The sequence below is a fragment of the Coenobita brevimanus genome, chromosome 68 (assembly GCF_032717465.1).
Source record: "Coenobita brevimanus isolate Jiangsu-jjx chromosome 68, ASM3271746v2, whole genome shotgun sequence".
Classification (NCBI taxonomy): domain Eukaryota; kingdom Metazoa; phylum Arthropoda; class Malacostraca; order Decapoda; family Coenobitidae; genus Coenobita; species Coenobita brevimanus.
The window spans coordinates 47,603,927-47,621,060 of record NC_137021.1 but is presented as its reverse complement, the minus strand read 5'-3'; the positions used below and the strand labels follow the sequence as shown (position 1 = coordinate 47,621,060).

Here is a 17,134-nt window from a genome sequence, read left to right as displayed (position 1 = left end):
ATACTTCCTTCTACCAAACTTTGCTTCACCTATTTCCACAACACAGCCTTCTCCACCAACGGGATCTTTCCTTGATTCACAGTAATAAACACACACCACGGCAGACACTATACCAATCGTCCACAGTGTCTGCACTTACGCCAGTCTGCCTGTTGACAGATAATATATGCCCTGATGGTCTACACCAAAAATTACTTAGAAGTTGAATTTCTTTAAATCCTGCCTTTGTTTTGTCAAAGAATATTCCCAATTTTGCACTTCTCCTGAATCAGCACCTTCGTACGACACTTGTACTTGGGTGTCCTCGCGGCAGTATCTTGTCACACCTGAAGTCCTGCAGTACAGTGTAAAGTGCACTGTGGCATTTGCAACAGTTCCTTGTATCCTTAATCAGCAAATGGCTCTGTAAAAGGGCCAGTAGGTACTGCTTATTGTCACTAACAACGCCAAATTCCATCAGAGTCAGACGACACTCTGGGCACGCCATTTGATCAATGCGCCAAAACTTATCCTTATGTTAAGTGTTGGGTGGTAGTGACATCACACCACTGTCCAACGGCCAAGGGCAAGGTAGGTGTGATCAGTAACCATATATTTACCAAGACAACACATCCAGAAATAATATTGTACTATAATAAGGGTCAGGGAATGTACTAAAACATAATAATCTATAAAACCAAAGCAATACAAACTATCAAGTACAACACTCAAACCCTCTTTTTACGAACATATACGCTACTCTTAAAAAAAAAAAATCTTGTCAACACTTCATTCCAACAGGAAATCTGAAATGCCGCATCATTTTCGTAGAAAAATATAATAATAAAAATAATGGTGAATATTAAGACGTGACGCACAGATTCGAGCTGTTTTTCTTATAGGCCTACGTTGTCAAGGAAAATTAGCTAAGTACTAGATACATCTCAGGTGATTAACATTTTTCGATCAAAATATATTGGAGAACAAACGAAATATACCTATTTATTTACATTGATATTGCAGACACCTGCCTGAACGCCCCCGATAGCGTGTTTACTGCCGATCCCGCCGACTGGACATGACGTCATCACACCAAATCAAACTCAAATGTATACAATTTAAAACCATAAACAGCAGTGGAAACCTAACTGGAAGCGCTGTAACCTAAGTGGGGGGCTTCATCCCCAACCTCCCAATGATTATAACCCACCTAACCTGGTGCAAACTAAAATGTGCATTACGTAAAACTTGCACCAAAACAGTATCGTGCGTTAAGAGCGTTCGTTAATCATGACGTAATCATCACACGTTGTAATGGCGAGGGAAGGTGCGGTCATAAAGCAAATCCTTATATACGGTACATCAAATATGATACATGTTAGTAAAACAGCGCTTGGCGATTAAATCACTTATTCCGTAAAATATAAGATAGCGCAGTATTACGGACAATAATGGAACCCCCTATTTTTATAAACCAACATTATAAAAAAGCCCAGTAGCCTATATACGTTAATTCATAAAAAATAACAAAGAATCCTGTTAACACTTTACTCCAACGGGAAATTTGGAAACGGCGTCATTGATCTAGATATTTAAAATAATAATAATAATAATAATAATAATAATACCAGGCTTACATGCTGCCCAACGCCAAGGACTCTCCACTTTACCTTGTCGCATCGGTGCTTTGTTGACATTCGGAAGATTCCAATTTTCTTCACATTTCTGTTTCCTCCACATTGCCATCATACCTACTGCCTCTGTGGCCATTCATTCAACGGTAATTCACTCCACAACGCACGGTGCCACAGTCAATCCGGGTTTTAAGAGGCAAAATATGGGAGCCACAGGTCACTACACAAACAAAATTCCAACATGGCGAACGGTGGTACAATCTCATTCCGGTACGGTCGCGATGGCTGCAAATGCATCTTCAGAAAAGGATGCTGCTTTATTACATATTTTATGGCCTACTGTATAGTTGTTTATGACATGATATAATTTAGTTCCAGTCTCTGATCAGGCTGAAAATAAATTGTAGTACAAAGATCAAGATGACTGTGACCACTGAAACGTCAACATACTCGGCTGCCCCCAGAGACAAGGACACAAATCAGTCTCGAGTTGTTTTATAAGACTTGCGACTTGCCTTAGACTCGTGGTTGATTTAATTTGACTTGACTCGGGACTTGGCCATCAAGACTTGCAACTTGAAAAAAAAAAAAAAAAAAAAAAAAGTGACTTGGGACATGGTTAGACTCGTAACTTGGTCCTTGAAGAAAATGCCTTGTAGTCAAGCCTGATTGCTCCTTGCTCGTTCTCCCCTGTCTTTGCCAACGTCTCTAGCCTAATATTACAACCCGTTTAAATAATGCTAGAAAGGGGCGCCTTCGTGCGGTGGCACTGACAGCTCGACGGCTCCGCTGCCTGGTTATGCTGCAGTGCAGAGACATCAACGTATTATAGTCATTGCTTCAATCAGTGTGCTCATGTGCATCTCACTCCGTCCCGAGAATGACTCCTACTTTCCATTCTGTTTAAGTCACCTGGAAGCTGGTGACTCTCTCTCTCTCTCTCTCTCTCTCTCTCTCTCCTTACTATGTGTAATAATAAAAAAGCCCACACGAATTAGTCGATTTAACGACTACTGCAATACTAACCCACGAACTTCCCCCACACCCCCCCCCACAAAAAAAAAGGCACACTAGCCCCCCAAATGCTGGTAACCTACAAAAGGCAATAAATTAAGGCAAAGCCTGACTATAAACCCACATATAATACTGTACAGGCTTTGGACACAGTGCTGGTCAGCCATCTTTAATTGTCCAGTATGGTAGTGGTGAGATTATTACACTTCCTCCGCCATACCGATAATGACGTGACACGGATAATGACGTGATGTGGATAATATGTGATGTGGATAATGATGGGATATGATAATGACGATATGGATAATGACATGGATAATGACGTGAGACGGATGATGATGTGGATAATATGTGATGTGGATGATGATGCGATATGATAATGACGATATGGATAATGACATGGATAATGACGTGATACGGATAATGATGTGATGTAGATAATGTGTGATGTGGATGATGATGTGATGTAATGACGATGTGAATAATGACATGGATAATGACGTGATACGGATAATGACGTGATATGGAAACACAGCGCTCCACTACAAACTCATGTGGCAGTATCTTGCCTGTTGCGGGGACGGCTCAGTCGGCTGGTGTGGGAGTGTTTGTGCTGGTGGAATGAAATAAGGGAATAATGCAGGGTGGCTACTGATAACACTGAGCCGTGCCCACAACACACGAGTCACTGCCTGGTGGAGGGCAAGTGCACCGGTATACAGTATATACAGCAGCATATACTGCCTGCACTCCTTCAGCCCATGGATGTATTTGTTTTTTCTTTTTTAATGCTGAGAGAGAGAGAGAGAGAGTATAAGAAATTTCTGATAATTGTATAACGTTTCAGATACACAGGGTGGTATTCTCGTCGGTTAAGCAGCTCCCTAACACCTTTTCCTAGGCAAATTACTTTGCTTATTACACTCCCCGTCCCCTTCTGCGTCATTTAATCAATTCTCATATCGCCATACTCTGCATAAAGAACCTGCATAAGGATATTAACCAGCAATATCCAAAAATAAGTAGCTAAGGAAGACGTGTTAGGGAGCTTCCTTAACCGCCCACAGACAGACCACATGGACATGATACTGACGAGAGAGAGTAAAGATTCAACACATTCTCTCTCTCTCTCTCTCTCTCTCTCTCTCTCTCTCTCTCTCTCTCTCTCTCTCAATTAAACCACAAATTCTGACAACAAAACCATTCACGACCTAATGGACCAGCGTTAAGTCCCTACCCTCATCTCCGTCCCCTGGGATAAAAAAAAAAAAATCAATTTCTTACTCCCCTGGATAATAATAGTGACAAATGTACTCCCCTTTTACTCTCTCTCTCTCTCTCTCTCACACACACACACACACACACACATATTGGTCTTGTCGTGATATATCCCATAAAAAATGCACCCCCTCTGGCTAAGCTGACGTGACAAACACACCCCCTGCCTCCATTCCCGTGATAAATGTACTCCTGCCTTCCCCTGTGATAAATGTACCCCGGCTCACTCGTGACACATCACTCCTCTTTCCCTCTTTTTGATCTAAACAGCTGTGTCTGTCTGTCTGTGCGTTTGTTCGCTTTTTTCACGAAAACAGTAATTGATACTGACCTAATTCTTTTTCATTATGTCAAGGTAAGTTCAGGGAGTGTCTGACAAATACCAAAAATTTGGCGATCGCGCACGACGCGAGAGCACAGAAAGTCGGAATTCACGACACGCGAAATTGTCTGTGCATTTGTTCACTTCTCTTATGAAAAATGTAATAATTATCGATCTAATTCTGTCTGCATTAGGTGTGGGTAAGTCCAGTGTCAGAAAATTTTGGCGATCGCGCACGACGCCATGGAACGAAATGTCGGAAATCGCGACACGCGAAAAAGTACGAAAACAACTTTTTCAGCGTAATGGTCAAAATTGGTCATTACGTGCTCATCAACGATATGGAAACAAAGATACTGGTACTTGCAAACAATTTTAAAATGAAGACTATTAGTTAGTCCTGCAAACTTTTTGTCGACAAGTATTAGCTATATATATTCTGATTATATGTGTAAGCTAGACTGTAAAGCCCAGGGCACACACTCACGAAAATCATCACGATAGTGCTACTAATAGCGGTTGTAGCGCTATTGCAATGCTTACTCGTAGTTTTTCGTGATGTATCGTGATAGTTTTAGCGCATTCTTGGACCGTCACAAAAAGTTAGTGCTTGCACTAAAAAATCGTGACACGTGACGAATTTTGTACCCAACGTGGCACTGTCATGACGTTATTGTGATGTGCGTAGGTCTGTCGTGATGATAACGTGATCGTCGTCGGTCCGTCGTGACGTAATCATGATGGAAAAACCATTTTAACTGCGACACGATTGCGCTATGACCGTCATAACAATGTCACGACAGACTCAAGTTTGCGTCACGACAGAGCTAATAATTCTGACAGTTGTTTGACAGTTCAGAAAAATGCATCACGATGGACGTAAGAATGCGTCACATTACCGCTACATGTACAGCGCATGCGTCATGACAGACCTAAAAATACGTCACATTAGCGTCATGACAGAGCTAGGTATTCATAGCATGGGTTGCGACTTGGCAATTGCGCGGGCACACGTGGCATGCAGCGTCGCTGCAACAACGGCCCGCTCGGCGCTCACAGTTCATGGGCTGTCCCCTCCCTTTTTGGACGCTTAGGGGGGCCTGTGGGTGACACTTGTGACGCTATCGTGACACCTTCATGACGCCGTCGTGACTCTGTCGTGATCATCGTGGCTCCGTCATGACGGGATAATGACCGTTAAAATTTAAAAACCTGCCAATCGTGACACTCGTTAAGCTGTAGTGATTCGATCATGACGATCTTAAGACCATCATGACACACACTTAGCACCATCGTAAGGGTGTCGTTCAGCTATCGTGACAAACGATAATCGTGATCAAATATCACGACAGCGCCAATAATTTGATTAGTTGCATTATCGTGATAATTTTCGTGACTGTGTGCCCTGGTCTTTATAAGTCTGGTGCTTCTCTCTCTCTCTCCATCCCGCTCTTCAGTTCTGGCCCAGCTCTCATAGTGAGAACATCTCTTCCCCAGATCCTGAACTGTGGCTTGATTTCTCCTTAGACTTTCACAGTCTGTTTTTTCTCGTTTACGAGATCCGGTGCTTTCACAAAGTCTCGTGTGCTCTTGTGCTTTTTGTGTGTGTGTGTGTGTGTATCAGCTGTTTTTCCGGCTGCCACTTAGAGTCCCTGCCGTAGTACGACGCCGAACCCTGAAGGGATACCGTAGGGTATTTCCATGAAGGGGGGCCTTAGAGGCCTGGTTATAGGAGGCGGCAAGGGTAGGCTTTCTGTTAGGGCTAGGGTTAGGTAAGTCCCTCACGGGGCAGTGTTGGGGTACTCTCACGGCGCCCTTTAGAGGGCGGGGAGTTTAGGCCCCCGGCACTGTAGGGAACCGCCGGATTAGCAGCTGATAATTTATTTATTTTCTTGTTTCTTTCGTTGCTCTTTTAAGGTATATACATTGGTTCATGCTCATATATTCGTGTATATTTTAGGTATACATGTGTGTATGAGTATGTACATGTGTGTATGCTAGGAAGAGGAATGGAATAACATTTAAATAAATAAATACTCCAGTACATATATATATATATATATATCTTACAGATACATATATATATAGAGCCTCTTTTTTTTTTTTTTTTTTTTTTTTTTTTTTACCATGAGCGCACCGGATCCTGCACTTGATCCTGACCAGAGTGGTGACTTGTGTTCACCTCCATCACCTACAGGCACCAAGCCTAAGTCTCAATGCAAAAGGCCACGACTAACAGGGCCAGAATATGGTGCTGATGATCTCTTCCTGAACATGGATACCGGAGATGTCTCTCCCACTGATTCAGACCTCTCCAGCAAGAACGCCAAGCTACCTCCTCCTGACACCTTGACCTCCAAGACAGCTGCTACCCAGGCCCCTGCCACCACGATGACTGAAGATGACGGCTTTACACTGGTACAGAAAAAGAAAAATCGCAAAAGACTTACCAACCTTGCTGATGAGCCAGCCACATCCTCCTGCAATACAGACCGCCACACCACACTCACAAACACACGTTCCTCTTCCCAGCACCTTCCTCAGCCACCTAACACTACCAGTACACCCCCTCTTCCCCCCTCCAAGCCTCCTGCGTTTCTTATCACCAATAATGATGCCTTCCCCACCCCTTATGACACTGTGATCGCCTTGGAGACAGAGATGCCTCATCTCAAGTTTAAATTAGAGGCAACACGGAACCAAAACACGATCCTGGTTCCTCTCGATAAAGACACCTTCCACGTCCTAGACTCTCTCACCTCTGTGGCAGGCAAACCTATCTGCCTGAAAAAACTTGACCCCAACCTGTCTACCAGAAAAGTGATCCTCCAAAATTACCCTACAAATTTTCCCCTGCAAGCCATAAAAAACAATATCCAAGTGGAGGAAGCCACGAGATGCGAGGTAGGGGGAGCCCCCACCAGGCAGGTGCTAGTCACCCTCAGAGGCCCCATCCCAACAGCACTGGACCTACAGTCGTGGGGCACCTACACTATCCGCCCATACACCCCGGAACCTCTCAGGTGCTTCAATTGCCAGCGCTACGGGCACCACCAGTCACGTTGCACTCGCCCCCCAACATGCGCAGTGTGCAGCGGCCGTCATGCCACGGAGGAGTGCATCTCCAAGTTAAAGGCCAAGCAGCCGGTCCAGCCGAAATGCCCCAACTGCCAGCTCCCTCACCATGCCTGGAACAAACTATGCCCAGCACGCAAAGACCTGGTGCAGAAGGGCATAGTAAGAGAGCACCGTTGGCTCCAGGTAAGGACTACAGTGACACCAGCACCGCCAGGGACCTTCACATGGGGACAACAACGCACACCACAGTCCACAATACGGCAAACACCAGCCCCAGAGGAGTTCCCCCCTCTACCTCCAAGCAAACATACACCTCAAGCAGTTCCTCCACCTCCTTCCAGACCCACTCCCACTGCCACATCACACACCATAGCACAACCGCCTCCACCCACACGTCCGACAGTCCACACCATCTCGACTCAAACAGTGCCAGATGCCGCCACACAAACTCCTCCATCAGCTCCCATACTACCTCCAGGATATGTTATCCTGAACAGGGACCAACTGGCCTGCTTTGCTCAGCAAATAGCCGACCACATCACCACATGGATGGGAAAGGAGCTAGACATGCCTATCCCCAGCCCAGAGGGAATCCACACGCTCGTACGCAAATCACTCGACCAGTTTGCACACAACCCACAGCCAACACAAACAGAGATGCCACCGCCACCCACAACCCCTACCACTGCTCCTATTCACACCCCACACAGCAAACAGAGGGGAAAAGAGGAACGTCAGAGCCGCTCACGTTCACGCAAACTATCTCAAGACCGCCTACGAACACCTCACCAACAGTCACGCAGCCATCCCAACACCACAGACAAACAGCCAGACAAAGTACACCACCTGTCCCCAGCACCACCACACACGGACAACAACACACACAGGAGATCGCGATCCCCCATCCCAACACACACAGACATGGACGACTAACACACCCATCTCATCACAGACAACCCACACACACACAAGCACTCCACATCTTACAGTGGAATGTCTATGGGATTACCCCCAAACGCCTCCTACTAGAAGAGGCAGCCCACAAAGACCATATAGACATCCTCCTCCTCCAAGAAACACTCCTTAAACCAAACAGGCAGCTCCGATTGCGAGGCTTCACCACCTTCCTCCTCCCCAGCACTCCAGGCGGCCCCAGAGGCTGTGCCATACTTGTTCGGAGCCATATACCTGCCACAGCCATTGATCCGCCTCCAGACTGTGGCGAAGGTGTCGAGGTCCAAGGAGTTGATATAACCTTAGCAGATGGTCACCTACAACTATACAATATTTACCGCCACCCTACAGCCGACATTAACCTTGGGGAGGTTGCCACTCTCTCCACAACTAATCAGATCTTCATTGGTGGCGATCTTAATGCCCATCACCCCAGCTTAGGCTCTAGGTCCCCCACCAATGCAGCTGGATGCCATATTTCAGAGCTACTGGAGGCGGTGCCAGAGATCATGCTCCTCAATGACCTATCCACACCAACGCATGTACGCGGAGGCAGGCTAGATCTCTCTTTTGTGTCGTCTGGCTTAGCCCCCCTCACTACCTGGAGGCTACATCCCACCCTAACGTCAGACCATCATGCTATAATTACCACCATCAGGGTTGCTCCACTCCCTACGCCTGCTGGGCCCCCACCAAGGTGGAATACCAAGAGGGCAGACTGGCCTAAATTCACCACCATACTGGAAGATACAGCAGCATTTAACGCTCCAGTAAACCTGGAGGAACATGCCGCCCTCCTCACAGATGCCTTTAGTGCAGCAGCAGGCTCCTCTATCCCAAAAACTGCTCCCCCAAAGGCTTACCATACAGACCATTGGTTCTACTGCGACAGGGTGAAGGAACTAAACAGACGCCTTAACAGAGCCAAGAAGATCCACAGAGCCAACCCGACAATTAATAGCCTAGCCTACCTCCAGGCCGTCGTCAGGCACTCTACAGCGGAGAAAACAGACATAAAGGAGCAAAAGTGGCTGGAGTGGTGTCAGTCCCTGGGTGCTCATTCAAGACTGGGAAGCATTTGGAAAAAATTAAGAGCTGTTTCCAATCCTTTGCCACCTCGTCCCCCCTCTCACCCCGACCCACAGGGAGAGGCTGAAAGGCTGGCAGCTACATTTGCCCAGAGGACCTCCCCCACACAGCTTCCAGAAGACACTAGACGTAAGCAAGAAACCCTAAACCAGACCAGGACGGATCTTATAAACGTGTGCAAGGCCACCCAAGCCGACTCTGATCATCTATTCACGATGCATGAGCTTGATCAAGCCTTGAAAACAAGCACTGACACTGCCCCAGGCCCAGATGGTGTCACCTATTCCATGCTCACACACGCTGGGCCTACAGCAAGATCCGCCTTCCTAGACCTTTTGAATCACTCCTGGTCTATGGGCAAAGTCCCTGAGCAATGGAAGACGGCCACCATTCACCCCATCCCCAAACCACCTGATCCTACAGCCTTTAGACCTATCTCCCTTCTCAGCTGCCTAAGCAAAACTGTTGAGAGGATGGTGCTCAAGCGCCTCAGCTGGATTCTGCCATCACCCCACAGTCATATCTTCGCTTACACCAGAGGCAGGGGAACGGCTGAGTGCCTGAGCTCCTTCCTCTCGGAGTTGCGTGGAGGAAGAGGCCTGGCCATTTTTATAGACCTCGAAAAGGCCTTCGAGCTGGCATGCCCGAGGGCTATCCTGGCAACCCTAGCAAGCAGGGGAGTCAAAGGTCGCCTCCTGTGCTGGCTTGAGAGCTTCTTTCAGGGCCGACGGGCAGCAGTACGGTTTCAGGGGCACACATCATCAGAACACTGCCACATCAACGGAACCCCACAGGGCAGCATTCTCAGCCCTACGCTTTTTAACGCCCTTATAAACTGCCTCCTACAGGTGGACCTAGGCCCTGGAGCCCGACTCCTCTGTTATGCTGACGATATTACTCTGGTAGTCCACGGTGGCCCATATCATGCAAAAGCCCAGAGGGCTCTGACGAGACTCCACCTAAAATGTACAGAGCTGGGACTCAAAATTAACCCAAATAAAACCAAGGCTCTTCCCTTCCTTATAAACCCACCGAAAGACAAACTCCACCTCGGTGACACAGCCATAGATTATGTTCCTACGCACAAGTACCTGGGAGTTATCTTTGACTCCAAACTTTCTTTCCGGACTGAGGTCAACCACCTCCGAGAAAGAACAAAGCTTCGCCTTAATGCTCTGCGATCCTTGGCAGGAAAGGGAAGGGGTGCCACATACAAAGTCCTCCGTCTATTCTACATCCAGACCATAAGAGCAATAGTGGACTATGCGGCGCCAGTACTACCGTCCCTTGACGAGCCACAACTGGCCAAACTGGAAGTCATCCAGAACAGTGCAATGCGCACCATGACTGGTGCACCCATGTGGACCAGACTATGCAATCTCCGCATGGAATGTCACCTCGAATCCCTACACCTTCGCATACAAGCAAGGGTGGCGGGCCTTGCAGCCAAACTAGCCCACAACTCTTCCCCCCTTCCCCTATTGCCACGGCTCACAGCAGCAGCCAGCCTCCACCAGGACTTACTCACAAATAGCTGGGTTCATAATGTAGCTCGAGCTATCCACACCTATGAACTAGACAACTTTATAACACAAGCCAATAACACACCTGCCACCAACTTCATCCCCCAGCCTCCTTGGAGTCCACCCCCATTCACGCTCATTCTCACGCACACACTACCCAAAAAACAAACGCCCACCCAATTGCTGCGTCAAGAGGGCCTCAGACAAATTGCCACCCACACAATCCCACGGTCCAATACATACTACACCGACGGTTCTGTCACACCAACCAAAGCTGGAGGAGCTTTTGTGTGTGGGGACAGATCTTTTGGCTTCCGTGTCACAGATGGTGCCTCCACCCTTCAGGCCGAGCTGGCAGCCATATTAGCTGCCCTCTCTGATGCCCTAGAGCACAACCCCACTACTCCCACTATCATACACACGGACTCTGCTTCGGCTATTCATACTCTTCGCCAACACACTCACAAAGACAACATTCACTTAATCCATGACATTCTCACCACCTCACAAGGTATCTGCAATGCTGGAGGATCGATTATTATAAATTGGATCCCAAGTCATGTAGGCATCGTGGGTAACGAGAAGGCAGACCTCACAGCAAAACACGCCCTAGAAAAACCGAACATCGATTTTATCATCACGACAAGCCTAAGCCAAGTCAAGCAAGGCATTAGAGACAGGGCAGCCAGATTAAATAAAGATGACCACCGCCTATATGTCGAACTACGCTCCCCCTCTGCTAGATGGTATGCACTTGCCACACGCTATAAGCCTCTACCACCTACCACTAGATCCAATTTTAACATGCTCACTCGTCTGCGCCGCCTTCGCCTGGGCTATAAATGCTGCAGCGAAATTATCGACGATGATGAAGCACCAGCCTCTGAATGTCAGCACTGTCAAGCGGCTACACTCTACCCCCTCCTGCACTACCTCCTCAAATGCCCAGCCACCTCACGCATCAGAAAAAGACCTCTTCCAAACCCGGATATTCCCAGAACCCATGATGCAGCCAGATCAATTAACTCTCTACGAAATGCTGCAGCCTACGTTGTAGCCACGGTCCCTCTCCCAATATTGACTGAGGTGGTGCGCTCTGCCCCTCCTCCCACCTAACATGCATGTCCATTGATGTGCAAGTATATCTGTGTGTATGAATGTGTGTGTGTGTAATGACTGGGTGTGTGTGTGTGTGCATGTGTGTAATATGCACATATACGGGTATATGTGCATATATATATATTTGTTCCAGTCAAGAGACTGCTACGGCAGTATCTTCCCCTTACTAATGTACGCTTACATCCACTGACTGGGCTAACATATGGCCCGGCCCCTTCCATTTAAATCGAAGGGGAAATCTTTAACAAACAAACAATCTCTCTCTCTCTCTCTCTCTCTCTCTCTCTCTCTCTCTCTCTCTCTCTCGTATTAATTAGTAAGGCTACATTCTGCCTATGCCGCAGTTTTGGTGTCCGTACCATATACTACACTATGGATACAAATCTGTTGAAAAATGTACAAAGAACATCATGTCCGGAACATGTCATATGAAGAAGACTAATAAGACTAAATCTGCACCCACTAGAAAGACACAGAGTAGGGGAGACTTAAATGAGGTGTTTAAGTGGATGAAGGGAATAAATAAGGGAGATATTAGCGACTTAAAGTGAGCATACGGGACAGAACTAGATGTACGGTAATGGTTTCAAACTAAATAAATTCCGAATTAGTAAGGAAATAGGTATAATATGGTTTGGCAATTGAGTTGCAGACGAATGGAATAAGGGGTAGGCGGTGGCTCAATCGGTAGAGAGGTGGCCTTCAGTCTTTCCGGAGCCAGGTTCAAATCCCTGCTGGGGCAGGGAACAGTTTAAGGATTTGAATTTCATAAAATCAAACTTCACTGATCTACCAGAAAACCCGTCGACATGTCGTTAAAATATCCCCGCTAATACCAATACACCAGTCCTGTATGAGACAGACCTTGCATGTATTCAATATGGTCGGTGGGTGTTAGCGCCGAAGTGATGACATGTATAGGTGTATGGTATGTAGGAGGACTGCTGGGCCTTAGGAGCAGGCTGTGAAACCTATGCCCAGAGCTGGAAACAAAAAAAAAACAAAAAACTACCAAGTGAAGTAGTTGCTGCCCCTTCTTGTGACAGATTCAAGCCTAGGCCAGATAACCATATGACAAGTAAGGGCTGGATATAAATTATCACATAATAACCAGTAACTAAATTCATTCTTTCTCTTTTTCAGCTTATATTATGATAGTCTTTATTTTTTCTTTTGCACTTTCCTATAAAATGTCCACGCCAGTTTTTCTATACTGCGTGGTGATCCTTCTCACTTTTTTCCGGCCAGTTTCAGCTGGAGGGTTTGGTGGGTGACGGTGAGCCTTCTTCTTTACTATCCTTGTCTTATTCTGGTAGTTTAGTTACTCGTATGGCCTGCTTGGCATGAGCCAACTGGCCTACAGAAGCAATCCCGTCTTATGTTCTTATGTTCCTACTCCTCCTCATCATCATCATCATCTCAGTAACTGCTGCTGTTTGCTCTCCTCCTTCCGTCCCCCCCTCCTCCTCCTCCTTCCTTTGTTTCTCTTCTTCATTCCTCACTCTCTTCCTCTTCTTCAGCCTCATCATTCTCATCTCATGATCCTTCTTTGTCTCCTCACTTTCCTCCATCTTCTTATATATCATCATCATCATCATCGTCAAGCGCAGGAGACCGTACAGGAAAGGCAAGATAGACTGAGGAAGATTGTTCGCAGTTAACCAGTTGTGTACATGAAGCACACAAAATACCAGTTGCTCTTGCCTTCAGAAAGTTGCAGACAAAAGGGATAAGAGTGTGGATGAACGGGTGGTGCGAGTACACCCAATTATTTTCTCCTTTTCCTCCTCTTCTCCTTCATTCTTTTAGTGATAATCAATATCACCATCATTCAATTCCTCATTCTCCTCTTTATCTTATTTTCTTGTCTTGTCATCTTCTCGTCCTCTTGTTCTCTACCTTCTCCTCTCCCTCCTCTCCTTCTTCCCTTCCTTTTCTCTTTCTCATTATCATCACCACTACCGCCACGACCCAGCCTCTCTTTCTCCCTCACATTCCATTATTCGTCCTTCCTCCTCATTCCCTTCCCTTCAGTATCGTGGACATAATTACATGTTTTTATCGTCATCATCATCATCATCATCATCATCATCATCCTTCTCTTCTTCCCATCCTCTTCCAATTCCTCCTCTTGTTCCTTTCCTCTCCTCCTTCATCTTATTATTCCCCCCCCCTCTTCCTCTTCTTCAGTCTCTTTCTTCTCCCCCTCCTCCTCTTCTTCCTTCTCTTCATAACCATCGCCCTCATTATCCTTCTCTTCATATTAGCTCATCATCATCACCATCCTCTCCATTTCCTTAATCTCCTCATCTTTTCTATATTTCTCCTCCTCCTCCTCCTCCTCCTCCTCCTCCTCCTCCTCTTCCTTCTCGTCTCTCCCCTCCTTCCATTATCTTGAACCTGTTTACATATTTTCTCTTGTAATTACGCTTTATTACGCTTCCTTCCTCCCTAATGTCCTTCTCTCTGTGTTCTGTCTTTCACTTTCTATCTGTTTGTCTGTATGTATGTGTTACCTTGGATATCTGTATATTTATCTATCTGCCTTTGCCTGTCTCTGTTAGTGTATGTAGGGATTAATTTATCTATCTGCAGGTCTGTTTTCTGTATATATGGCTACTTGTCTTTGGCCCGTATTCTCGTCAGTTTTGGAGACCGAACACTTTTTCCTAAGCGATTTATTTTGTTTATTACACCTTACTGTCCTCCTCGTTAGATAAATCCTTCCACTATCGCCGTACTCTGCGTAAGTAATGTACAAAAGGACATTAACCACTCATATCAAGATTAAATCGCCAAGGAAGAGGTGTCAGGAAGCCTCCATAACCGACGGGAGTACGACTCTGTCTACCCAGCTGCGTTAATTGACTTTTCGCGTTTACCTGTACGGAATATTCACCTGCCTTAAATCGGGATATGACCTGGCCTCGTATTCTTGTCGGGTAAGGAGGCTTCCTAGCACCTCTTCCTTAGCGAGTTATTTTTGGATAAAGGTGGTTAATATCTTTCTGTATGCTATTTATGCAGAGTATGGCGATAAACTAAGAAATTCTGTAATTCAGAATAGGATAGTAGGATGTACTAAATAAAATAAATCGCTTAGAAAAGGGTGTTAGAAAGCTTCTTTAACCCTTCGTGAGCTGGGTGGGGTCCCTGTGGACACCAGCATGTCTTTAAAATGATGCCATTAAGCCATTGTTTATTTTTCCGACCTGCCCGTCCCTGACTTTTACTGTAGATGGTTTTTATATATGCACATAATTTGGGGCAAAAAAGCTTGTAGCATTTAGGAGTGACAGTGTCAAAAATGTTTGTGGGTCTGCTGGCACCACAGTGTAGACTGGCACCCCACCTCGCCCTCCGTGTGACCTTTTTTTTTTTTTTTTTTTTTTTTTTCAGATTTTTGACATCTAAAGACAATGTCAATACCAGAATCAGTGTTTTATGGCAGAAATTTGTTGGCAGGTAATGACCAGCCCGATTTTTTTTTTCTTTTGAAGATATTGATTCAGGCAGTGAATATCTAAAGCTGATGAATATGAAGTGGTTGAACAATCTGACAGTAACATTCTGCTGTATTATCATTATTAACATTGTAGAAGTCTGTATTTGTGAGAAAGGTACTATCATTAGTTGTTTTCCCATGATTAAAAGTATATAAGTTTTCTTTATACTTGTGTGACACTGAAAACAATTTTTTTTGTATCTAATTTGAATACTATAGGATAGGTTTATTTTATGATTTTGTATCATACTTTATACCACAGTTTGTTATTATGCAAAGAACCTATCCCATGAGTACTGACAGTCAAACATTACAATAAGTTTGGGTTCAGTGCATCCATACTATAACTTTCATAAATTTCTGATAAATGTAAATAATTTTCTCAGAACACACACACAAAAAAACAAACAAACAAAAGGGCGCTGGTGGGTTGGCTGCAGGTGCCGTGTCCTGGCCAACATATGCACAAACATTAAATGCTGCAGCTTTATGCATATGGCAGAAATCCACCACAAAGTTTTGGGTGCAGTGGCACCCCGTCAGCCTCCCGTGTAATTTGGAAAGGCTCAGCTCACGAAGGGGTAACCGACGAGAGTATGGGCCCGGGGAATTCAGATTGGAGAAACTGAGTACGTACGTGGCAACTCTGCTCAGTGTTTACATTGACGACTATATGCGTGGGGAAAAAATTAGCCCATTCAGTTACCCACCGGATGGGCTATAAGAGGGGAAATCCGGTTTTCAGCGCTGTGATTTGTGTGTGTGTGTGTGTGTGTGTGTGTGTGTGTGCTGGGTAGTTTTGCCCCAAGTCACCTTATCGTTATGTCTGGGAAGTATACGCCACAAAACTGTATCGTTGGTGTAACTGAGAACCATTAAATAGGCATAAAAGCATCTGAAATCAGAATATCGGTAACCTTCCACAGCACTGTGAAATAAATGAAGGCAGGTGGCGTCCAGGGCCCGCACTCTGATCGGTTAAGGAAGCTCCCTAACACCTATTCCTAAGCGATTTATTTTTCTTATTACACCTCATGTCCTCTTCTGTGTTATACAAATCGAATAAAGTTTACCAAACCATAACACCAGAGTCTTAAGGAATAACAACGTGATTCAATTTGTTGCACAGTTCTAAGTTAATTCTGTTACGTTTCTTCCGCAAAATTAAAGTAGACGAGAAGTGCCATGGAAGCCCCCCCCCCTTTTTTTTTTTTTAACGTGGCAATGCTGGAGTGTGTCTGGCCTCCCTTTATGGCTGCTGACTGTATTCTGTAGTATGCCTAAACCTGAAATCCGGAAGTGGGAGGCAGGCCCCCAAATTTTTGCAGTTATTTTTAGATACTTGGCAATGTTGGAATGTACTTTGTCCTTCCTATATGGCTGCTGACTGCATTCTGTAGTATGGGATGCAGGCTAACCTTACCTCATAACCACAGGCGTCCCATAAATGACCGTCAAAAATTAGGGGTTTTGTAGTTGTCAAGAGGAAGGACAAAACCAGCCAAATATTAAGAAGCAAAGTGGTGAGTGTTCTTGTAAATATTTCATGTTTCCTGTATTTTGTTTAGTCTACAAGGAGGCTGGCAGTGAAAAGCAGGTATTTGTTTAGTCTACAAGGAGGCTGGCAGTGAAAAGCAGG

General features: G+C 45.6%; 1 protein-coding gene across 1 annotated transcript; it reads left to right on the top strand.

Annotated features, from left to right (window-relative positions):
• Positions 1-6,354: 6,354 nt before the first annotated feature.
• LOC145405895 (uncharacterized) lies at positions 6,355-11,987 on the top strand. Its single transcript, XM_080277151.1, has 3 exons — positions 6,355-7,586; positions 7,803-8,038; positions 8,335-11,987. Exons 1-3 carry the CDS (start codon positions 6,355-6,357, stop codon positions 11,985-11,987), a joined length of 5,121 nt encoding a protein of 1,706 aa, XP_080133277.1.
• Positions 11,988-17,134: the final 5,147 nt, after the last annotated feature.